The 25,345-nt window shown below is 40.1% G+C and overlaps 1 protein-coding gene across 2 annotated transcripts in view; it reads right to left on the bottom strand.

Moving 5' to 3' along the window:
- Positions 1 to 21,113, bottom strand: part of ITCH (itchy E3 ubiquitin protein ligase) — a 38,385-nt gene extending 17,272 nt beyond the window's left edge. Inside the window, exons 1-3 of one of the 2 annotated variants that reach the window (XM_072403696.1) lie at positions 20,952 to 21,113; positions 2,736 to 2,831; positions 187 to 328 (exon numbers count right to left, since the gene is read on the bottom strand). In XM_072403696.1, coding sequence (XP_072259797.1) covers positions 187 to 328; positions 2,736 to 2,811 — 218 coding nt within the window. In that variant the 5' untranslated portion in view covers positions 2,812 to 2,831; positions 20,952 to 21,113. Of the gene's footprint in view, positions 1 to 186; positions 329 to 2,735; positions 2,832 to 4,671; positions 5,055 to 20,951 lie in introns of those variants that run through there. The other variant, XM_072403697.1, reaches the window with a different exon arrangement.
- Between the last annotated feature and the right edge of the window lie 4,232 nt (positions 21,114 to 25,345).

Here is a 25,345-nt window from a genome sequence, read left to right as displayed (position 1 = left end):
ACGCTTTTGGTACAGAAATCTAGACCTCAGTGTAACGCTCAGGTGGTTAAAGCAGTTAGACTAATGGGAAATTATTTCTCAGACCGGTGGATATTGGTTAATACACATTTATAATAAATAAAATATATGTGACCCATCAGACCACATTCTATGCATTGCCTTTCCCATCTACAGTTTACCACTTACACAGTTAGATGCTGTTTCCACTTTGGACTGTGCGTGTTATTCCTGGTTTCTGTTTTTTTGGACTGTCCATTGACTGACACTTCCACATATGGACTTGGACCAAACCAATTCTTCCTGCTTTCTTTAAGCTTAGCAGATATTACTGTGTGAAAGAGAAGCAAGAATTAAAAACTCATTGCAACACAATGAACAAAGTAAAACAAGAAGCAGGTACAAAGGTTGATATGCAAAATGTTGTTTAGTACAGTCATAACAATGGACAAGGGGACATACAAATCTTTAAAAAAACAATTTGTAGGAAAATTAGAAAAATACAATGGACACAGAAGGAAAAGTAAAAAATATGCATTGTCAAGGTCAACAGAAGTGATATTCTTGTAAAGATTCTCATCAGCCCTTCCTACCCAACTCACAGATTCCCAGACCTCCACATTAAAATAATTACGCTCTTCAGTTTTACATCACAACGAGCTGTGGAAACACTTCTTCTGCAGAATTGCACATCTGCATGATCACTTGCTGCCAACCTCAGAATAATTACTGACACTATGTATGCACACATGCATGCTGGAGATGGCTACACTAATTCTTCATGAGGATCATATAGGGCTGAAGTTGCCAGTATTTAATCAAAAAGTGTACAATTGTAAATAAGGTATAAAAAGAAAGAAAAAAGCAAGGCTCAACTCTTCAATTTATATATACACTGTAGAATGTATACATAGTTATATAAGTTTTGACCATTAGTCTTATGCTAAATCCTTACAACAGGGCAACTACTAGCAGAAACATTACCATCACCTTAATGCTAAAAACTAAAAGGTTTTAGTTGTATTTAACCTTTAGCACAAACATCGTGAGAGGAATTTGTAGATGTCCAGCCTCAGCCTGAATCTTACTATTCCTCTGGTTGTAATATTTCCACTAGAACAAGTAAGGAGATGACTGATTTCATTTGACGCTTCCTTGTTTCATGTCGGTGACATGATGCCTGAGCATCAACAGGACAGCCAAGTGCCTATGATTTTCAGAAAGAGATGAATGCCACCAAACACGTTTTTATTATTCAGACTGGCTTATTTTCCCAGTAAAATTCCTAAATAATTTATTTACACAACCACTGCTTTTTGTGATCCATCATTAACATGAGAGCTGTGATTGTGCATTAATAGCCTATCTGTAATAACGTTTTATGATTCTTATCGCATGGTTTCCCTGAGATTCTTACAAAGTCTTTGCTACAACTAACAATTTTATTCATGGAGTGCAGACAGCATGAAACACAGATTGACTACAATCTTCATTTTCTTATCCCTAAAGATCTTATGTGTGAGATGATTTGGAGTTTACTAGGTGGACAATTTCTTTAGGTCTGGAGGAAAAGATATTTAACCTCTGGATAAGAAAGGGATTCTTCACTGTAAAGTCTGTGAAATTGTAGAATCGGCTTCCTCAAGAAGTAGTTCTAGCAAGTTCTATAGATTGTTTTAAGAAAAAGCTGGATGCTTTTCTAGAAACACAGAATATAACTGGGTATTAAAGCTTTAAAGTAAAGATAACAGTGACTGTTGATCCAGGGAACATCCGATTGCCTCATGGAATCAGGAAGGTTTTTTGTCCCCTGTTAGAGTAAATTTGCCTTCCTCCGGATCAACTATGTTCATAAGGTTTATATCTGTAATATGTTTATTTCCCTAGTGGTTAAAATTGATGGACTTATGTCTTTTTTCAACTTGACTTACTATGTAACTGGCAAACACCAATGCTGTGGGAGAAGGGGAGTGAGTCACATGCTATCCCAAATCCAAAAGCAACTTGATTTTTATTCATCATTATTGGCAGAGGAGTAAAAGGAAATCGCTGTTGGAAATGTGCTGTTGGTGGGAGTGCCATCAAAGTGAACCTGGTGATTTGCCCTGCATGATCAAAACCCCAATCTACGCCTTTGTTGTTTGGGATAAAACAATACCAAGTAGGTTGCAAAAGAAAGTTTCAATCTTCACTGTCTGAAAGTGATATGACCTCTAGTAGAATCTTCATACCTGGTGAACATCCATGTGCCAAATCCTTCATTGTGTGCCACTGTTCTTCCTACAGTTCTTCACTGTTATCAGACATAGGGGCTGTCAAATGGATCGACGGCACACCTTGGGAACATTAGAAAGTGTTCCACCCAGGAATTTTTTTTTTTTAAGCTGGGTGGCATGAAATTGTAGGTGGGTGGCAGCTCCTGTATTGTGACCCAACTCATCAGTAAGCACCCAAAAACAGCCGGGGGTTTACTGAAAAGTGTCGGGTAGAGTGCCCGCCTAAAAGGGGCTGGGGAGAACACTGATTTGGCAATGACAAATCTGTGTCACATAGTAAACTTTCACCTAGAAGAGTGCTAACTGAGGCATCTTCTCTGCAGGCTGCCCATTTCAGCTTTTTGTTTTAACCTGACCGAGTTCACTTTAGAAGCTGTCTCCTCATGACAAACACGAAAATAAACAGACAGCACAAACATTTGTGGAAGAGCAGTTACAGCAAACATACATATAAACATTCACCTGTAACCTGAAGCTGTGATTTCATGATCACGCCATTTAGTGCGGCTGGTTTTGGGGCACCGCCATCCATTTCCATTTTTTTTCAAACTTGTGCGCCTGCAGAAGAAAAAATTGCAGGTTTAAAACAAACATGTCACAGCAAAGAACCAGACAAAAAAAAAACAAAAAAACTTTTCATTGACATGTACGCTGAAATAAAAAGAAAAAAGGTCAGTCCACCCATACTGATATTTCAATTCTTAATGTTTGTCGGCCTCTGCTGCTTCTTAGGACTTTGGTGATGAGGTCTTTAATTAGGCATTCCAGGGTTTTTATACTGCTCACAACAGCAAGAGGTTCCACTCAACACATCGGACTTTTAAATGACATTTCGGAGAATAGGAATCTTGGGAGTACTCTGGTGTATCAGAATATTAGTTACTAAAGTCCTCTAGATATAAGAATAAGTAAGCAAAGTTATCTGATTTGCTGCTAGGGGAACTTTCAGTATTATAGCATATTACCCATGACTCCATCCATACTACATGAGGTTTTTTCTTCACCGACTCCAATGCATTACAAATTCTGTTATTGTGTGTAAACCCTCACAGAATACTGCACATTTTACTTTTCATTTTGTGACAATGGCCTTGGTTCATCCTTAACAAGTGATCAGAATAATCAGATGAGTAGATTATTCACATCACACACAATAGGGAAGTCCATTAACAGTCTGCATTTCAGCAGCAGCTGCAGTACAGACAATGATGCTGCGGGGAGCCGTTGTCATACAATACAACAGGAGGCTCAGAACAACTGACCACGGAGGATACATAGACGCGTGTGTGCCTGCATGGCATCCTACATCTCCATACAACCTTACAGGGGCACAAACTGACCACGCCAGCATGGATAACCTTCTGTGTTTAATAAGACTGGGAGGATCAACCAGATGTCTACCTACAGCTAAAACAATGAACAAATACATAATGATCTGTGCAAATTTATTTGTTAAGGTTATATACATAGTAGAGCAGACATAATACATATATAGGAGACGTTTTTCCTGCCAAAGGATTTGTATTTCTCTCCATCCAATTTATATAGTTCTGCAGACTTTTTTTTTTTTTAAGCTTTACTAGTGTTTTGCTAGATCGAAGGATGCTAATAGCAGGTCAACTTCATTCACAAAAATATATATTTAACCACGTATGAATGAATGCAGAGCTACAGTTTAAATTCTGCTATCCTGCAGAAGAAGTGGATTACCTAAGGCCCCCCCCCGCCACAAGGGACAGGGAAGTAATCTTTGCTTTTGGTGCGTTTTATAATTTGATATAGGTTTCAAAGGTCTTGTTTACAGTCCAAGACTTTCAATTAATTACCTAGAGCAAAGACCAGGTATCTAATGGTACATATAAAAAAAAACAACCTTGAGTATACTTTAGATCATCTTTCCTGGTGTCTGCACAAATCCCTTTAATCGCACACATGGAGTCATGTTAGGTCTAATCAGATGATGATCAGGTTGTGTAAGGGCAATCACTGATCTTTAAAGCTGACATATGCAATGGTCAAGTCTGACTATAACCATTTATCTTCTGGATCATATACAGAACAACATGCATCAGTGTTCTCCCCAGACCTTTTTAGCTAGGTGCACCACCCGGCACTTTTCAGTAACCACCCGGCTGTTTTTGGGTGGCTACCGAAGTGTTGGGTCCCAATACAGAGGCTGCTTCCAACCCAGCTTACATAAAACTTCTGGGTTGAACACTGTGCATGGATATACATTTTAGAGAGGTCAGGTTTTATTGTTGTCTGTGTCCCACATTGGAGAGATTTACCCTCCCTTTGCTTCTGATCACCGAGGGTGAAACTGAAAGAAACGTCTTAAGTTGTCATCAGAAAGAGAATAGAGATGAAATGTCATAAAGGAGACACTTAGGCTACGTACACACGTCAGATGATTATCGCCTCAGGGCTGGTATCGGACGAGAATCTGACGTGTCTACAGCAGCTGTCTGATGTTGTTCATAGATCTATCCTGGTGGATCCATGAACGATTGTTATACAAGTGAAGGGGAGCGAGAACAGCGGGGTGCCGCTCCATCATTGTCCCCTCTCCATAGAGCCGAATGGTGCCTAAGATGATGACAAAATCTTAACAAGTTTATAACAATTTTCAACTTTATTTTTGAAATAAAAAAAAAGAAAAAAAACAGGAATTTTTATTTAACCCCTAAATCTACCTATATAAAGAATAATATTCTTATTATTATTAAACAGGATTTATATAGCACCAACATATTACACAGTGCTGTACATTAATAAGGGCTTTGGAATAACTCCAGCCAAGGAAATTTACTAAGTCCAATCATTTGAAGTACAAGAGGGGGGAAAAAAAATCAAAATAAAAACAAGCCTGCAGTGAATTCAATAAATATTAACTCTGCTGCCACCTGCACAGCATACATATTCATGGAGCAGATGACTCATTGGCATTTTACCTGGCACAAATCACCAAGGCAGAACCAACGTGAACTCTTGAACTGTGCAAATCCATAAATTACGCCACTGAGAAAGCTGGATCATGAAGGCTTAAGCTCACCAAGGAACCAGAAATGTGTACACAAATATTCTATTAAACTTCTGGACATTTCTCCTTATTTAGGGCAAAGTGACATGTTCTTTTGAGGGATCACTTGTCCCTCCAGCCTTGCCTTCCCCACCACATTGCTCACTTGCTGGAGCCCGAGTCTAAGGCTAAGTACGCACGTCAGATGATTCTCGTCTGATCATCGATTCAGGGCTATATGGGACGAGAATCTGACATGTGTACAGTGCTCCTTGTCCATAGGAAAGGATTGTGAAAGATGCTTTCCAAGGACAAATATTGAGCGTGTGTATACAGCCTAATTCTTTTGTATAATCGGTATTGGAGCTTACACAGGGTTATTTAAAGCTTCTTTAAAGTAACAGCGTGCGGTCCTGGTGATTTGCCATCCAGGTCCCCGCAGTGCATTCTGGGAAACAAGTAATATCTTCCAAATGCAACAACAGCAGGCTTTTCAAAGTACTCTGATCAATGAATGGAGCAGCAAGGGTGGGCGCAGAAGGTAAATACAATAAGGAAATGTTCTTTTTGTTCTGAACAGAGACAGCAAAAGAATAAATACATATTCATATGTGAAAAATGATTTAAGTTTACACATATTTTAGAGCCAACTCCAGGCAAACAGCTAAATACACCGACACAATCTGACCCTTTTCTGACCTGCATTAGGGCAGTCTTGTATTTCAGTAGAATTCTATAGTATGGAAAAAACGTGCTTGAAAAAAAAAAATTCTTACACAAGCCCTAACCACCCCCCATTTAAATAATACATCTTAACGTTATCAAAAAATGAATTCCACTTTCCTAAAAGAGATGGCATTGCATTCAGTTTGCTTTCCTTGGACACCCATGTACATTTTCTTCAATTCACCACTCCCTGCATTTCTTAGGAATTCAGATGGGACTGACACAGCATAATAAAGACTTCCAGATGAATCCTGCTCTATAAAGCACTAAACATATTGTGCCTAACATAGAACAATGTAATATGTACTTTGCCCTGTCGGTGGGTAGATGATTCTGTGTAAGCCAAAGACACCAGAAGGGACATAACATTCTGACTCCTGCATACTTCCACTACCACATGTAAAGCCCAATTCTTGCCCAAACCATTGTTTTGTCTCTGTTGGAAGGATGCCCTGATGTTTTTAACCTCTCAAGTAGCTGTCTCTGCATATATCCTCTCCAAGTTCAAATATAAACTTCATATGTTAAAGGATATGAAAACAAGACTTTGTTCAAGCTGTGAGGTTTCAGTATTGTTTATCCCACGCTAAAACTATACACTTGTTCCTTTGTGGTTTGAAAATTGCTACCCACCCACAAAAAGCCACAGATTGCCAAACACGTCTTCATCTAGGTGCTTTCCTGTCACATTAAAACTAGTGTGATAATCTGTGGTGGGCACCATTGTTCTGCTGGGTCCAACTACACACATGCAGTGTATGCAACACACACACACACACAATTCTCTGTGCTTTATCCTAATTAAGCGGAACTCAAGTCCCTGCTTTGAACACCGGTGATTCATGCGGGGTGGGGTGTGCAAAAAAAGACAGGTGATGTCTATTCCACAACAACTGCCCAGACTGGCTGTCAATTTTTGCTGAGCTCCGTATGTAAAACGTAGCATTGGTTGCCAGGGAACTCAGCAATCCTGGCTTTCTTTGCGTATTCTTAGAATGATTGAACTTTGGCGCAGGCCAATCAAGATGGCTGAAGATCATCTCCAGGAGGTAAAGACAAAGGAAGGCGTCAGCGTCCTGCGATGGACTAAGGACAGGTGAGTATATGAGGTTTTTTTACGCAAGTTTAGAGGTTTAGTCACTTTTTAATAGGCAAGAAAAGCACCAAGTCAAGTTGTGGGCTGACAATATACAATTTTTTTTGAAAGCGTAGTGTTAGCCCTACTCAAATGTTTATAGCTAAACTACTTTAACACCCGCTTTTTTATTTCCTATGGCTTGTGGTGCAAGATGGGTACTGGAAGTACCCTTTCAGATAACACAATTTCTGAGAGGATTAACATTTTTGCATGATAAAAGGACATTTCAATGGCATATTTAAACAGAACAAATGGAAACAAAAAAAAGTCTCGTTCACTCGTGCTTACATACACTTTAATAACTGTTTCTTTGGAGTTCAGAGACAACCACGTAGTTTCCTTGTTATACAGACACATGCAAAGAGTTTGAGAACAAGTTACAAGGTAGCAGCGTGGACTAATTATCAGACAGGTAAAAGATCTGACACATACCTGTGTTGAGAATGCTGGCTATGTCACATGGCAGATCAGCAATCCTGACACATGAATAAGGAGGCTAAAGTGTGCAATGTATGGGGATTATTTATTGGCAGCTTCCTTATCAGCTTTCTATAGCTCTTGTAAGGCAGTGCAATCTTCTCTACTTCTCATTCCAGGCATTGACGTCAGGTTATATGAGCAGACAGTGTGCTAGTGTCAGATCATGGTATATGAAACCAAATAATAATTGTTACACAGTATTTATATAGTGCAGGCATAATAGGTAGCACTTTAAAAAAGACCGTAGTCATGTCACTAGCTGTCCCTTAAAGGGGCTCACAATCTAATTTCCCTACGCTAGTCATATTTCATTAATACATTTTTGGGGGGAAGCCAATTAATCTAACTGCATATTTTTGGAATGTGGGAGGAAACCCACACAGACATGGGGAGAAGCTGCAAACTCCATGCAGATAGTGTCCTGGCTGAGATTCGAACCTAGAACTCAGTGCTGCAAAGGCCAGAGTGCTAACCTCTAAACCATTGTGGACAGTTTTTTTAAAAAAAAAAAAAACAGTTCCTACAGTTATTAGTTATTTTGTGTATTCTAAAACGTAAATAATGAGTTCCAACCAGGAAATTGCTTCTATGGTCTATCATCCACCCACTTCCTGCAATTTCTATTGTCTGCAAAAAATGATGGGCATCTTGATTTACAAAACTGGATCAGTAGCTGGGTCTAACCTTCACAATCACAAGTTAAAGACAAGCAAATTTTCCCTTGCACAACCTTAATATTTGCCTGAATGATATTAAATACAACTTCACAAAGCAAAATAAATCTGAATAAATGAGCAGGATAAAATATGCCAAACCTTTTATTTGCATGTACCTCGCTGCCTTTATCCTTTACAGCTAGAATGCCCTCTGCAGTTTCCCAGCTCGTAAACAGGTCATATAAAAATTTACCTGGTGAATGTGCCAGCCTGCAGAGAATTCTCATCCAACTGGAATGTCTTCTCACTGAAATGTTTTGTCATTCAGGCTAACAGGCCAGGTACACCGGGTTTTTTGGAAATGGATACCAGAGTGATGTTGACAAAACACGAGTGAATCACGTGTGCAGTGCTTCTTAATGGCACATGAAACGTGTGTGTTCCAGCATAGGACTGGACCTAAATAACAGGCATTAACAGGCAAATAACAGACAAGTATTCCAGCTTTTCCCAACCTTTTTAACATGGGGGAACCCTTCAAATAACTTTCTAAGTCTCATGGAACCTTGGCAATAATTACTATATCCACAGCTCACTGTACTTTAGTGTGGTGGTCACCCTTAAAGATAGCCAAAAAGATCATTGGTGTCAGTTAAACTGACCTGAGAGGTGTAAATTGCTCAAGGAACCTCTAGAGGTTTTAACCGTTGCTTAATGTCAGTGCTATCAACCTCCTACAGTGTCTTAGAAGCCAAATGCCGCCTACATGCACTTTAGTGATAGCTGAATGGAATTTCTTGGGAAGGTATAGGTGATAATGAAAAGAGTGGAGCATGCCTGTGTAATGTGTGTAGAAATATGAAGGGAAAGTTACCAGCAGGAGACCTCAGCTAACACAGAAGAAAAAATAGGAAAGGAGTAGAGAGCATTGTCACCCTATAGGACGCATAAATACCAACAATGATAATAGGATCACCAGGATTATTATTACACGGTATTTTTATAGCACCGACATATTACACTGCGCTGTACAAAGTCCATAGCCATTAGCTGTCCTTCAAAGAGGTTCACAATCTAATGTCCCTACCATAGTCATATGTCTTTAATACAGTCCCTATGGGGGGGGGCAATTACCCTAACTGCATGTTTTTGGATTGTGGGAGGAACTCACGCAAACACAGGGAGAACCTGCAAACTCCATGCAGATAGTGCCCTGGCCAAGATTCAAACCTAGGACCCAGCACTGCAAAGGCCAGAGTGCTAACCACTGAGCCACTGTGCCAGAATTCAATGAAATGAACTGAAATGAACTGCTGATTTAAAAAGGATTGCCATGACTTAAAAACAACTAAAATATTAAAGCTTGAGCGAGAGTGTACACGTATGTAAAGATTTCATGTAAAAGATTATATGCAGCCTGGATCATTAAACTGCCATCTAAAGTCTACAGATGGGGTGTTCATAAAGATATTTCCAAGTAACAAAATAAGTGATCTATTAGTATGCTAGGTATCTAGAAAACTGTACGATGAGGAGGATACCTGATCCCCTGCCCGGGACACATATTGATTTATTCATGTCCTATTTCAACATGGTATGTGACTGCCAATGTCACTGTGCATTGGAAGGGCTACAAGAATATGAATTCCAGGTGACAACAATTTGATTAGAAAGTATTTCAATCTGTACAACAATGGTAAAATAATGCAGAAAAGATGTTAAGGCTCACGAATGTAACTTAGAAGAATGCAAGACCACTAAAGTTTCAAAGTTTAGTTTCTATTATCAGGAAGGTCATTATTGCAGAAAGACAGGCTAATCAAGAAGTTCCTGATCTGCTAAAATGTACTGTTTACTAAGAAACAATATGTATCACGCAGCTGTTTTTCTTTAAACTTTCCAGCAAATGAGTGCTAGAGTGTGTATATGTATGTATGTATATATATATATATATATATATATATATATATATATATACACACATATACAATTATATATATTTGTGTACATACACCAAAACATTTAATTTTGGTTATTTGTTCATGCAGAGAAATGACAGATTTTCTTTTAATTCCTAATCCTGCAAAAAATAAAATAAAATAAAACATGTCTAAATGTATAATCCTTCTTTAGACATGGTATGCACAGAAAAATGGGCTAGAAATGCTTTTAGCAGACTAACTGGTGTCAGCCCGGTCCTATATCTTTCAACTGTATATTTACCAGACCAAAAGAAGTTCATTGTCTGGGTTGACAAAAATTTTAAATGTCAGTAATTTATTGAAACTTTACAATGATGACTCCCGATATTCAATAGATCTTCAAGAGCTGAAGGACTGAATGAACTCTCTAGCGTGGGTGCTATCATATTCTTCCATGAGTCAGAAGTTCGGGCACCTTGAATGAAGTAATTCCTGCACATGTGGGAGTGAAGCAGAAGAAAATGTTGGCACCCACAACAAAGAATAGACAGGTGAGATTCCATAAAAAAAAAAAATTATCAGGAAGGTAAACATATTTTATTGCAGAAAGGACATCACCTATCCACGCAATAAAGAACCTGCACAATGTAAGTGCACTGACATGCCATCACAACGGCCAGTACCTTGTGCTACACTGGCACAAATTATTCCTGGTCAGAATGAAGGGCACCACATTGAATTCACAAATGGTAACCAGGGCTGAATACACACTGTTGTGATCTGGTAACAAGTAACCAAAGTTAGAAGCAATTTTTAGGTACCGGGAGTTAGAGTTGTTAAAAATGTACCAACGCCAGCTCCAACTCCACAACCCTGGTGGGAACGTACCATGGTGGGAACTGAGTCATCTTGGTGGTACTTTTTCCAGGGGACAATTTAGCAGAAGCGGACTAGTATTTGGGGAAAAACAATAAATATTTTCCCGTTGGGAAATCTGCATTTTTTTAGGCCATCAGACGACACCTTTACTCCTCAGGATGCAGGATGCAGACAGAATTATATTATCTCCTATCCACACTCAGTGTTGTTTTTTCAGTTCCCTTTTGCTCTGACGTCAAATGCACCTCATTGTAACTAATACAACTGCTGAAGGAAACAGAAAGTCACCAGCTGCAAGGACAAGAAAGAACAAGAAAATCCAGTGTCACAAGTATCACGTGGGGTGGGAAAACAGAACATCTATCCATAACAAGTCAAGAAAACCCTTTTGGCAAAATTTTGTAGAATAAAGGAGAATCTGGTTTCTAGGATTACAAGTAATAGTTATAAATCAACAAAGGGTGCTGGCCAGTCAATAAGTTACACACATAGATCACAGCCATAGCAGGGAGCACAGAACCCCCTAAATGTACTATCATCCTTCCCTGGTGCTCCGGCTGTACAAATTTGGACAGAAGCAGCAAAGCCATCAGCTAACTGTAGTCCAGGAAACTGACGTACAAACTCCTAAAGACTATCAACAAATTATTTATATCTCATAATAAGGGAGCTTTTGTGCAGATGGCAGACAGATAAAATGGCACTACTACAAGTGTTATATATAAATACTACCTTGTTAAAAATAGACTTCAACTGAAAAAAAAAAAAAACCCTTATATCTGAACCAACTCAATTATAACTCCATGCCCATATAATGCCACCCTTTAATTATGTAAATTAAAATCAAATTAAAGTCAAACTTTGGGTAGACAAAGCGAGAGACCAATTACTGCAATTATGTATATGATATATAAATCAACTTGTGTAAAACTGCTCAACTTAAAGTGGAACTAAACGCTGGGGATACACACCTGTCCCAGTTCCATCGCCATGGCCAAGTAACTCCAGTTCATTCAGTCCCGATACCCGGATGTAAAGTTGGGTTGTGCTGGGTGTCTTTGCAATCCCTCTACATCAAACCTCCCCCTGGGATAGGGAGGGGAAGCATTGGAAGCCACCTAGGTGCAGTGAAGAGTTGCCAACAGGATGAGGAGATCATTTATTGCTCTTCATTTATCTACTAATTTCAAAGTGGGGGACCCAATTGTATTGCTAAACTGCAAAAAGAAAAATCAGGTCACCAGCCAGGCTGTTCTTTCTGGCAGGGCTGCTTAAATCTCAGGACTGTGTGGACAGAATTGCAAACACTTTAACAGCTAAAACAGGTTCTATGATGCGCTCCCAACAGCTGCCATTCAAGCTGATGGGATCAGCTGGGAACTATTTTGTGCACGCAGTGCTTCGTTGTGACTGTTCCCGAAAGTTCCTCCAGCCATTGAGTTGCTTTTCCTTCTGTAGAGGAAGAACTCCAATTCAAACACAAAGACAACACATGCAAACACATCAACCTGCAGCGTGTATTGCGGCTCCCCTGTGAATAGCAAATAGTGAATAGCAGCACTCATCTTGCTACATGGAGATTGACAAATTTACAGCTAAAAGCTGACAACATTGTTTAGTGCACAGGAAATTACAAAGATGCCGATTTCAATTTTGCTGCTGGCTTTCTGTACACTTTACCGGTTTGTCTAAACTTCCTCTTTATGTCAGTGGAAGTCAGTATTTAGTCCTCGTTATTCATATTGTAGAAAGAGGGTAAAGAGAAATGACATGTTCCTGGAAGATGTGCAGAGAATTGATCCATGCGGTGCAATATATATGAGGTGCAAGGAAGATCTTAGCACGTTCAGTGCTAAAATAAGAACAGGGACTTCAGGGTTAGTTTATGTTACTGTTGTATTCCCTGTACACTGCAATAGCTCCCCAGGCTTCACTGTCACAAATTAGCCCCAAATGGACTAATTAGTAACCTCTGGTAACATCCAATTACATTTTACCTGGGATCAGAAAGAACAATAGAAGATTATATTTGTTTGGTTGTTTGTTACACCAAGCGGTTCATTATAAGCTGGTCCGTACACATTACTGCAACTGTGGCGTTATTGGTGTGTTTTTAGGAGTAAGATGGACAGGCAGTGGTTACTGAAGAGTTGAGTCACAATAAAGGTGCTGTCACCCACCTACAATTTTTTCACCACACAGTTTAAAAAAATTCTGGGTTGAACACTGAACATTATTAAAATGTTCACAAAAAAAATTACAATTTATTACCAGATACGGCAAACTATTAGGACCCTTTCACACCTTGGGTGGAGAACCATGCAGTCGGCCGCCGCTGGATGCACAGCAAACTGCACCACAGGTAAGCACACTGGGCACAGGGCTGCAGCCATGGCACAGCTCTTTCGAAAGCAACATGGTGGCAAGAAAGGATTTGTTGCTTTTGGGAACTGTGCCAAGTTCCACTGCAGCTGCACACAAAAAAATGGTTCCCAATAACGCTCAATCAATTTGTTGGGGCAAAGTTAAGCCCTCATGCAGAATGCTGCAACTCACAGCGGGTCTAAAATGGCCCAAATGCCCTCAGGAGATAAAGGAGCTAATAAATGACATCCAAGATGGTGGGGCTATGTTTGCACGGTGAACGGGGTGTGTTAACTGCTTCCTCCCTGACTACATTATATGTAGATTCCCCCAGAGCCAGCTCTATAGAGAATAAATGGAAGCAAGTGTGCAGACGCTGTGGTGCAAGTGGCCAAGCAGCTGGCATGGTGGCAGTCATCCAGGCTCCCTTGATCCTAAAGCAGGTCTGGCACCTGCCTTAAGTTGTAATAAGAATAAGAAAAGGGGGGGGGGGTTATCTTCCAATGGTGATGTATGTTTTATTGGCAACTGTTGAAGAAGTAATATGCCTTGCTTTGCATGGAAAAAAATCTTTCCATTTTTCTGTTCTGTCTACTAATTAGATAGAAAAAAAAGTGAACCACCTCTTTCTACTCATTAGAATGTCTCCACCTCTAAGTGTCCCTGCAACCTGTTATTCCAATGCCGGGTTGCAAAGCTGATCTGCCAATATGCAACAAATTCACCTTTGCCCTGCTTTGCCAGGTACTAATACCGGATGAGACATTGTATGCTGCAAAAATCAATCCACTATCTCTGTAGATAACTGCAAAACAACTCCCAACAGGTGACGCAACTGTTGGTCCATGGGTCACATTACAGCTATTTTAAACCAGAGAGTGCTGGGGCAGTGACAAGCTGGTAAATATTGCAGTAAAATAACAAAAAACAAGGGTGGTATATTTGGTGCACATTTTGGTGAAGGCATTCAGGTGGGGACAATGATATCTAAAAGACAAGGTCATCCATATGAGAGCCTTCAGCTCTCTAGATTTCTTCAGTATGTGCAAAGAATTCTACATAGATATCCCTCACCCACCACACAGCAAGTTTAAGTAGCAGCGACTCAATTGGTTCCATCAGGAGCTGATCAGCTGAGGACCGTCATATAGATTAGACACGATCAACCGAATGGCCAAATTTTGGGTTTTCTACCCAATTTCCCAACATTGCTCACTTGTTGCTATAATAAAGATGTTTATAGCTCTGATGTCAGAGATCAAGCACTGCAATTTTATGTGCCGGTGGAGAGACGGAGATTGCAAAAAAGGCATTGAGACATTCATAGTGGAGATTTTCATATTGAGAAGTAATATTCACGGTGCTCGCACAGTGCTCAACCCAGAAATTTTTTAAAGCTGGGTGGGAAGAAATTGTAGGTGGGTGGCAGCCCCTGTATTGTGACCAAACTCTTTAGTAACCACCCAAAAACAGCTGAATGGGTGCTGAAAACTGCCGGGTGGTGCGTACAACTAAAACGGCCTGGGGAGAACCCTGTTGCGGGGCCTGGTGGCTGTTCTGGCCATTGGCAGCTATGGCTTGCAGATCACTGTAGAAACTTCCAAAGACCTGCACATAGACCTAGTTACCTGCAAAACAATTCTACTAACCTTACAACCCTACTCCAGTCATTTTTTATTTGATTCGGATAAAGTGAGATAGAGTAGAGCTAAGCTAGGTTTTTATTTCTGAAATCCCAATGGAGAGGTTGACCTTATTTCATAGGAGGTTAACTATATTTTAAGTATCACTTCACTGCCCTCTCTACAAACTTTCCTTGTTCCTGGCAGATATTTGCAGTATCTCTCCTATGGCAGCTGTTGTTGCTTTGTCTTTTGATACGTAAGACCTTTGGCACTTAAAAGAGCCCCCTTATATTTTACTTCATCTGTCTAGAGCTCATCATTAAATACCCTCACTTGTAGTGTAGCCAATGGGGCAGCTGCCAGTCTGGTTTTTACCAAGGTGTGAGCAGGCACCTCTAATCTTGCAACAGTTTTTCTTTGAACATTGAACACTTGTTCAATGAACACAAAAAGTTGTTTAGTAACTATCCATGTTTAATTCTGAATATAAAACAGGGAGTTAGAAAACAAACAATGCAAAAGCATACAACATCAAAGGCAAAAACATAAAAGTACTTTCATTTCCTCCAGGTCATAACATTGCAACAAAAACCTTTTGTAACTATGAACGTCGGAAAGAAAAAAAGCCATAACTTGTTGTTTCATCCTTATAAGGGACTTTCGGGGATAAGCAGCGCTAATGACAGGAGTGAAACTTAGCTGTCATATGGCTGTAATTCAGCTTTCGTGATGTAAGTGCACCTGATCACACCCCAGACAGGGAAGAGGCGTTCTGTCCAGTCCCACACAGGCCTGATCCTGCTGCTACACGGCTATCCAAACCTTACTACTGTGTCATTGTGACACACAAAGAAGAAAAGCCATGAAGGGTTCATGTTAGGAAAGATTTGTCACTCATTCACGAGGTGTGAATTACTGACCACACAACAAGTAATTATTATCTGAATTCTCCTAGATGTTGAGTATCGATTCTTTATAAGAAAAACAAAAACAACTAGTTTTACCTAGTGACTAGTTTAGATGATCACACTCGCGATTAAATTTACACCCGCTAGAGCCATTTCTGAGGCGTTCTGTTGCACGGTCAACCACATTCTCAACCTCTGCTACTCATGTCTCTATGTTCTGCATGTGGCTGCGGAACAAAGTGACAAGTTGCTTTTTGACTACATTGTTGCTTTTGGAACAATCACACCACAGCCACAAGCACAACTTTGAGTAAACATGTTACCTCCAGTGCGTTTTGCCATTCCTGGTGCATAGCAGTAGTTTGCTAATGCCCACCTGCACAGTTTTCCACTGCAGGTATGAAAGGGCCCTTAGGTCGCAGTCTGACAACCACTTTGTCATGTGATCAAATGAAGTTTGGTGCGGCAACTGTGCATTTAGGAGTGACTTGTTGCTTTCAGGAACTCCAGCTCTATTTACCACAGCAACATACAAATCTGTGCACTAAATGGACTTCAGAATGCGGTAGACAGTTGACGGCTGGCAGTGAGATTGCCAATGAGGCTGCAAAACTACAAGGGCAACTTCAAAAAATAAAAGATTCACATCAGCCTATGAACAAAACAAGAAATCCCATTGCTCAAGGCAACAGCACCAAGTTCCTAGGACTAGACACGATCAATAATCTGCGGCAGGAGTGGGATCATCCAGACATTTATAGCGATGAATCTGCACTTGGGGGAGTCAGATTCACTAAACATCAATTAGTACGGTAGGGTACAGGAACGTGTTTCTTCATACACCTAAGCCTTTTTGCACTTTCACATATATTCAGTAACACAAAAAAATAATAAACAAACAAACAGAAAATAAAAAAACAGTTCATAACAAGGAAACAGCTGACAGCAAACACTAAAAATAAGCAGCAGCATACTCAAAACAAAAGTCTAGAGAATGATACTTGATAAATGGTGGCAAGTGATGCAGAAAAAACAAAAATCAATGGAATCTGCCAATGCAATCAATAAATATACACAAAAAAACAAAAAAAAACTGTTATATATATATATATAAATAAAAGTATAATAGCCCATTGCTACTAGAAAAGAAAAAGTTATATATATATATATATATATATATATATAATTTATTTCCACTGGACAGACGTAATTTACATATTTGGGCTGGGATGGGACAGATGAATGTGATTCTAATGGAAGGATTTCTTGGCTGGAGATGAAAGCAAGAAACTAACATAAAAAAATAAAATAAAAAAAGATTAGGATTATCTGAGTAAGGTTATTTTATAACTGACCCTTTTCTTGTTTGCAGTCACTGGTAAACGACTTGTGAATTTATTATCTGTAACAAAAAACTTTTCTTCAGTATCTATCTAGAGCTGTGCTGTTCAGCCAGGGATCGTCCAGAGGTTGCTAGGGGTTCCTCGAGCAATGAGCAGTTTGTACCTCTCAGGTCAGTTTAGGTGACACCAATGATATTTTTAGCTATCTGTAGGGGTGACGTTCTTCCCACTGGCCAGAAATGTAAGAGGAATTCCCCCCACAGATCACCACACTAATGTACTGTGAGCTGTGGATATAAAAAATGATAGGTGGGATCCCTAAGACCTGAAAGTTCCTTCCAGGGTTCCCAATGTAAAAAGGTTGACATCATTTTTCCCTACTGTCAACTCAAGCGATTCCAGCCCTCATGGAAAAAGCATCCCTTTCTCTTCCTGCGGTAGTCATCCGTCATTGGTTTCTGTTGCTCAGGGGGAGGGCTTATCTGCTGACTGTCAAAAAGTTGCCATTTGAAAATAAGCTGCAACAATTTGCTTTCAACTCTTTTAGTCTCTGCATAAATTGATGTTTTTCTAAAGACCAAACTTTTTTGTTACTTTTTTCTTCCTTTGGATGGAGTACACAAAGCTTTGAATCCCCGCCCCTTATGTCAACAATAAAAACACAGCAGTGCCACTAATCCCTTCCTTCGCTACTCCAATCAAAAAAACACTTTCAGTACATTTATATGCAAACTTTTTTTTAGACTTGATACAATAAAAGTTATAACCCCCATCAATATTTACTGGTATCTGGGGCTGTGCTGCTCACTTCCTCCCTCACAACAAACTTTTAACAGAAGGAAATAAGGGGAATTCTATAACAGGGACATAGACAATAAAAGCTGACTAAGGTTCTAGCGTTCTCATTTTTAACTAAAAAGTATCTTTTCCTCAGTCAGTGTTACCATTGGAGAGTTCCCTTTTACTTTTTTTTCACCATTGTGACAAGCTCTTAACCAAAAAGGAAGTAAAGAAATTTCTCCAACAGAGCCTCTGCAATAAAGCCCAATGGGAGCTATAATACTACCCTCCTCTATCCAAAAGTAAAAACAGTTTGAGCATAGATACACCAAATAAAAGGAATGAATAATGTAGAATAAATATTGCAGAAAATGTGCTATCTTTTAAGATATTCTAACAATGTTTGGAAAATAAACACACGTATGCATCATTATTAAAAGAGAATTCTTGTGATTATAAAACAAAACAATAATAAAAATATATTAATAATAACAAGAACAACACAGCAGTAACCAGTGATGGCCATCCCACACAATTAATTACAACACAAATGAGCCAATAATATTTTATGTGACCAAGCACAGATTTACAGTATAAAGGCAACCATAGCAGAGCAGTACAAGGATTGCGATGTCCCAGTTTATGGTCAGACAAAGCAGACACAGCTGGGGCAGCAGGCTGGCTCAGTGGTTAGCACTCTGGCCTTTGCAGTGCTAGGTCCCAGGTTTGAATCCCAGCCAGGACACTATCTGCATGGAGTTTGCAGGTTCTCCCGTGGTATTCCAGTTTCCTCTCACATTCCAAAAACATGCAGTTAGGTAAATTGGCTTCCCCACAAAACTGACCGTAGACTGTGCTAATGACATATGACTATGGTAGGGACATTAGATTGTGAGACACTTTAAGGGATAGCTAACGACATGACTATGGACTTTGTACAGGGCTGCGTAATATGTCGGTGCTATATAAATACTGTGTAATAATAATATTAGTTACCCGACATGCCAATCACCTCCAGCCATGTCCTGTCTACATATACTCCCTCATCACCCTAATAAGTGACAATGGCCGATCAGTCATGCACAATGTCTTTGCACTGCCACTTGTAGTAGTAACCAGAAGCACATGTGACAACACAGGGACAGAACTGGGAAAACAGTTGTCATCCAGGAACAGAAGCCACACGAACACCATGGTGGATTACCAGATATATTTTTTAAAGTGTACGTAGTAAGAGTCCCTCATCACCTTAGGACACATTATATTCCTTCCTTTAGGATTGTAGGATGTATACAAGTCAGTCAGAGAACTCCCTAGTTAATGTACAGCACTGTGTAATATGTTAGCACTATATAAATCCAGTTTAATAATAGAAATAATACCAATAATAATAGAAAAAAGAGCCATGCTTGATAGTTTGACGATCAAACCCTAATCTTGTTAATTATTCTGCTGTAGCAAAAAAATGAATGGCTGATTGGGAATAACCTCCTATACAGGGTGCCACTGGCCCATCCTTCCCCCTGTACAGTGCTCATTTATCTGTCACTGGAAACAATAATATTTGATCATTTCTATGTACAATCTCCTGACGTGTATACGAGGGCTTTACGCACATATAGCAGGATCTGCTCATTCTGGAAACTGTAATTCTGATATCAAACATGGAGAACTGTACAGACTTTCTAAAGAAAGTCTGGGGTATGTATACTGTACACCTGGTGATGACCCCCGGGGGGTTGTATATCCTGCATAGAAATCACATGGTGACAGTGGAAATTCTGCAAGATTTAACCTGTGGAAGCTCACAAGAATGCAAATGAAATTTTAGGCGGGGTGAGAAACACAGAAAAGAACTGGGAAGCAATCGAAACATCTGATGAAAGTTGTGGTGGGGGAATCAATCACTACCTGGAAGATTCTCCACCAGGGAATGTCACATTCACTGCTTTATAAACAGAACCCAAAGACCCCGTGTCTGTTATCAGCCCCCCCCAGGAAGAGAAGAAAACCCCCAAGAGCTTACAATCTAGGCGCTGGGGGAAGTAACACACACACACTCAATAATACCTGCTGATATGATTTGGGATTTCCTGTCCTACCCAGGTCACTGCTATGGACTACAGAGCCCCTCCACCTCCTTACATTGAATAAAGAACACAATGCTGCTCCTCCAGTACTGTTAAGGGTCTATTTATAACGCAGCACATTCACTAAAACATTCCCCAGTGGTGAATGTACTGCTATTGAAACGCATGGGCCTGAAACATGCTCCGCCAGGAAACATATCAGGATCAGATTTACTACATTATAAATAGATCCTAATAGGACAGGAAGTGTGTGGGGTTGGCAGGATCATTGTGTTAATGTAACCATAGACCCCTGGTTAAATGTAGAGTAGGGAAAGGTTCTTTTTTTCCATAGGGAGATTTCTCCTCATTTCCTGTTGGGCACACAGGGCAGAAAATGAAGTCTTCCCAACACTTCATCAGGTGTCAGGGAAACAGGTCTCCCCATTTCCCTTCTGGTGACGTTTACTTTTTTCCTGGTGTCATGAATGATCAGGTCTATTAATGAGAGGATACCCCACATGGGAACACCAGACAGGGCTCTATATCCTTATTATATCTAAAAGTTTGATGACCATTACAATCTTTTCCAGGGACAGAGGCACAAACCCTGGGAATGTCCCTGAACACCACAGGCAGGTGACAACCACTAATCTAATACTGAAGCCCAGTGACAGGGTTGTCAGGGGTGTTGTCACATGACTCCGGTCAGGTAGAGCTCCCGAGATCACCATAACAACAGGACACTTCAGAGGCCAGGGCGTCTTACCTGAGTCAGGGAACAGGCCGACACAACTCGGCCGGGGCCCGCAGGCGACGACAAGCTAATAACTCGCTCTCCCGACTCTTCCGCCCCGGTGAAGATGGCAGCGCCCGGTGTGAGGAGGAAACGACAACCAAGAAGGGGGCTGAGCACGGAACATGCGCACTACACAACACTGCGAAGAGTGTACGGAAGCAATAAAGTTTTAGTGAAGAAGGCAGGAAATCCCCGCGCCTGCGCGTTGTAGACCAGCGACGTAACAAATGCGGAAGCAGCGTGTGTTCGTTTGGTTGTTAATAAAGTTTAGTTTTGTAAACAAAGTGGTACTCAACAAAATGTGTTCGTTTTGGGGTATTTTTGGAAAGAATTTATCCATTTGCTGTGTCCTTGCTCAGAGTTGCGCTTTTTTCCTCCTATCAATGTTTCCTGTTTTAGAGATGCAACAGGAAGTTAGAGGAAATCTCCTGAAGTGAGAAAACTCATTTTAGACAGCTATGAAAGGTGTTCCTATTGGGAAATCCTTCCCAATCTCATTTCTGGGGAGAATTTTATTTTTTAATGTTGACCTAATCATCTTTCTCTACGACAACAGTCACTTTTACAAATAGAGACAGCAATAAATGCAGGGGGAAGTCTAATCATTATTTACTTTATCCAAAATAAAAAGGTTTGATCTAAAGGTAAATTTTTAATAAATGTTCAGGCTTTAGCACTCTACTTCCCATTTGTTTCCTCCCCCAGTAATTCCCATCAGACGTCCTCAGCATTTTGAGTGGAACAGCATTGTTTGTTTCTTTTAGGAGGTCTCTAATTAAGATTTATTGTTGCTGTAGAGAACATCAAATGCTTAGCAGTTAAAGCACAGAGTTTCTAACTAAAACAAGGAAATACATCAATCTATACATCAGGCATACAGAATTACTCCTGTATAGGAGGGCTTAAAGAGGAAGTAAACTGAAAAATGCCCAAAACAAAACAAAAAATCCACTTAAACTCAATCCCGCAGCGCAGTCGATAGGTCCAGAGGTGTCTTCCATCTGATCCCACATCGTCCCGGCATCCGTACCCGAGCCTGTGCACGGGCGCCGCCATCTTCTCCTCTTCTTTTGGGTTCTTCTTCCTATCTCTATATAAGGGGAAAAAAACTTGCCGATCTCACTGCACATGCGTGAGATCGGCAATTTATTCCCCTTTTTACGAAAAGGCTCCTTCTGCACATGCCTGAGATGCTCAAGCATGCGCACAAGGAGCACCCAAGAGCCATCCTGGATGCGTGACGTAGGTATCCCGGGAGGCTTTGCGCTCTTATTTATTCTTGATCACCTAGAAAAATTAGGGGGCTGTGCTGCATTAAAAAAAAATACAAACAAACCTTACTTTATATAAAAGGGTTGTCTACCCTTTTACGTAAAGTGACATTTCTGAGTTTAGGTACGCTTTAAGCCGTTATTTAATTGTCATTAAGCAGATTGTCCGAAAACGTATACTTGGAAGTCTATATAAGCATAACAGTTTACAAACCATTAATGAGGTGTATAAATCATGTGTCTAACACTTTTGCAACGGAAATGACTGTGACTCTTCTCTTGGATTCTTGTACAATGTGGTATTAACCGCAAGGGTCTCTTATCAGCCTTCATGGCCATTCTGTGTTCAGTTTTCAGGGTCATCTCGCTGACTGTTTCTGTTGCAGGTGCTCATCTCCGAAACAGGGAGAGTGCTGGGTGTCATGGACCCCCCCCTGAGGAAGAGTCACTACAATGCTCTATACTTATAGCTTAATGATATAGAGATAGGATGTTAAGTCATCACAACTATATGTCACTGAGGACTGTCCACTACTGGGACCGGAACCCATGAGGAAGGGGACCCGATGTGTCATGTGCCAGCCTGACAATATCTGAAAAAGTATACAATACAGCTTTGTTGTGGCAGGGGGAGGATGGCATGGATGGCAGAATGCGAAGCCCAAGGTTATGCATTAAATATCTTTCACTTTGCTCTATCAACATAAAGTGTCAGATTCTATTAACATTCCAACCTCCCACTTACTGATCTTTACCTTGATTGGGTACTCATTGTTCCTTCACCAAATCAATGTAGGCTGAATGTTGGATGTTGCACAGGGTTATGATCTCCCAGCACCTCCCAGCACAGCATACTTGCACATTATGGCTAACTTATCCACCAAAAGTAACCCTTCAAGTATTAAGGTATCCACCCATCTCCCTGTCTCCAGTTCCCTTTTTTCTTCCAGGTTCAGATAATTCATTAGGGCGATGCAACTCCAGTTGTTTTGCATGTTATTATGTATCATTGTCTCAAGCTAACACATTCATTTTGAATGGGCTGCCAACACACCACGACAGAGCCAAGAACAGACATTTCACAAATTTGAATGAGCCCACTTGTACTTTTTGAATGTTTATGGGCCCCCACTTGGTGATAGAAGAACACATACAGTGATGGTACATATTACAGGTGTATCATAAAATGTTTTATATTACTAAGGAGATAGATATACAGAACAGGGAGTGTAACTGGCCAGCTAAAACCTGTCCTAGATTATTGGTGCAGCATATTCTGCATACACCTAAGCCTGCCAATAACCCCACTATACAGCGCATATGCTCAAATGTTTAAGCTAGATGCAGAGTTATCACTGTATTTTATGGTTGTGAATGTTTATAACAGTTATATATATGCATTTTGTTAACATAGGCAGAAAAGGAAAATATACCTTTAAGAGTCATTATCTAGCTAGAAGAGGTAAGCCAATGACAGTGAGTCTTACACTATGCAGAGGCCTCTACCAATCACAACCAGCCTCACACTGCCCCTAATTCATCAATAATATCCGCGCTCGCTGGAAGCGCGAAAGTACGCGCGGCCAGCGATCGCGGTTTACCGCGGTCCGTACTCCAGTGTGCGCGTACACTCGCCTCCTCACTGCCAGCCGGATTCCTGCCTTCATAATAATGAGCAATAGGGAGCGCGAATCTGCCAATTAAGGCGATTAGATTTCAGCTGCGCGATTAAGGAGGATATGTTAAGCTCAATGGTGCACAAGAGACATTTTTGTGTTCAGGAAAAATAGACTTTAAAGTAAAAGGGACAGTTTATAGTATATGGACTCCAAGTATTTAAAGTGAATGTCATTTATTTCTGCATTTGTCAGTTTTGCATTTAAAGTGACAGGTCCTTATTATTCATATTTAATGAGAAATACTCATTAAAAGAAGTTGCTCTGATCATGCTGATAAAGATTTGACATAAGGGGGGAGATAACCTAAGAGAGGGATTGTAAAACCAAAGACCAAGGCAGTGTTTGGGATCAAAGAGATGGGAGGAGACAGGGAAAGCAAGGAAAGGAGTTAGGATTTACAGGCGACACCATAGTTCTGGCCAAGGGAAGATAACTATTGGTTGTAGGTGCTGTCTTTTGTAATATTGGTATTATTTGTATATGTACAGTATTGCATTTATATTTACATAGTAAGTCAGGTTAAAAAAAGACATAAGTTCATCAAGTTTAACCACTAGGCAAATAAACATACCCCAGATAAAAATCCTATAAACATAGTTGGTCCAGAGGAAGGCAAAAAAACCTAGGTACAATTTGTAATATTGGTATTATTTGTTATATGTATTTTATTATTATTTGTGTTATTTAACTCTTTTCCTGCATATATGATTCTGTGCACAATAAAACATTTTTAAACAATTGTTGCGTATTTACTCCTTTACTAATGACAACTTCAGAATTTCACGTAGAATCTTAATTATTGAAATAATATTCATATTATATTGCATATTATCCTCAATTTTTGTTATTTCTTTACACGTTTTAACATGGGAGAACCATTGAAAAAACTTTCAGGTCACCGGGGAACTGCTGCTATATTTATTATATCCACAGGTCACAGTACATTATTGTGGTGGCCAGTAGGAAGAATGTCTCTTACATTGCTGGCCATTGGAAAGAATGTTACCATTATGGATGGCTAAAAATGTGTTCCTTTATTGGGAGGCACAAACTGCTCAATAGACCTGGAGGAACCCTGGAATTTCATGGAACTCTGGTTGGGAAATGCTGCTCCAGCTTAAAAATGGGGTGCCAAAGGTAGGCTTTTTGCATACGTTTTTGAGGTTTCTTTAGGAGCTGCAGCTAGATTTTGGACATGTTAGGCTAGTCTTTGCTGGTCAAGAACTGCATTTATTATTGGTAGCTTGTTTCTTGGTGGTGATAGAGCAGGCCAGTATGGCAATAGGCAGACCAACACAACGTCGTGCTGTGCCTGTGTTGACATCAGATGTTTTTGAGATTGACCACAATTCATTATCTTGCAGCTGACCTCCTTATGACCAGTTACAAAGTTTTTATAAACTTCTATGAGAAT

Source organism: Pyxicephalus adspersus, chromosome 3, assembly GCF_032062135.1.
Source record: "Pyxicephalus adspersus chromosome 3, UCB_Pads_2.0, whole genome shotgun sequence".
Classification (NCBI taxonomy): Eukaryota; Metazoa; Chordata; class Amphibia; order Anura; family Pyxicephalidae; genus Pyxicephalus; species Pyxicephalus adspersus.
This window is presented reverse-complemented; position numbering and strand designations above follow the sequence as displayed.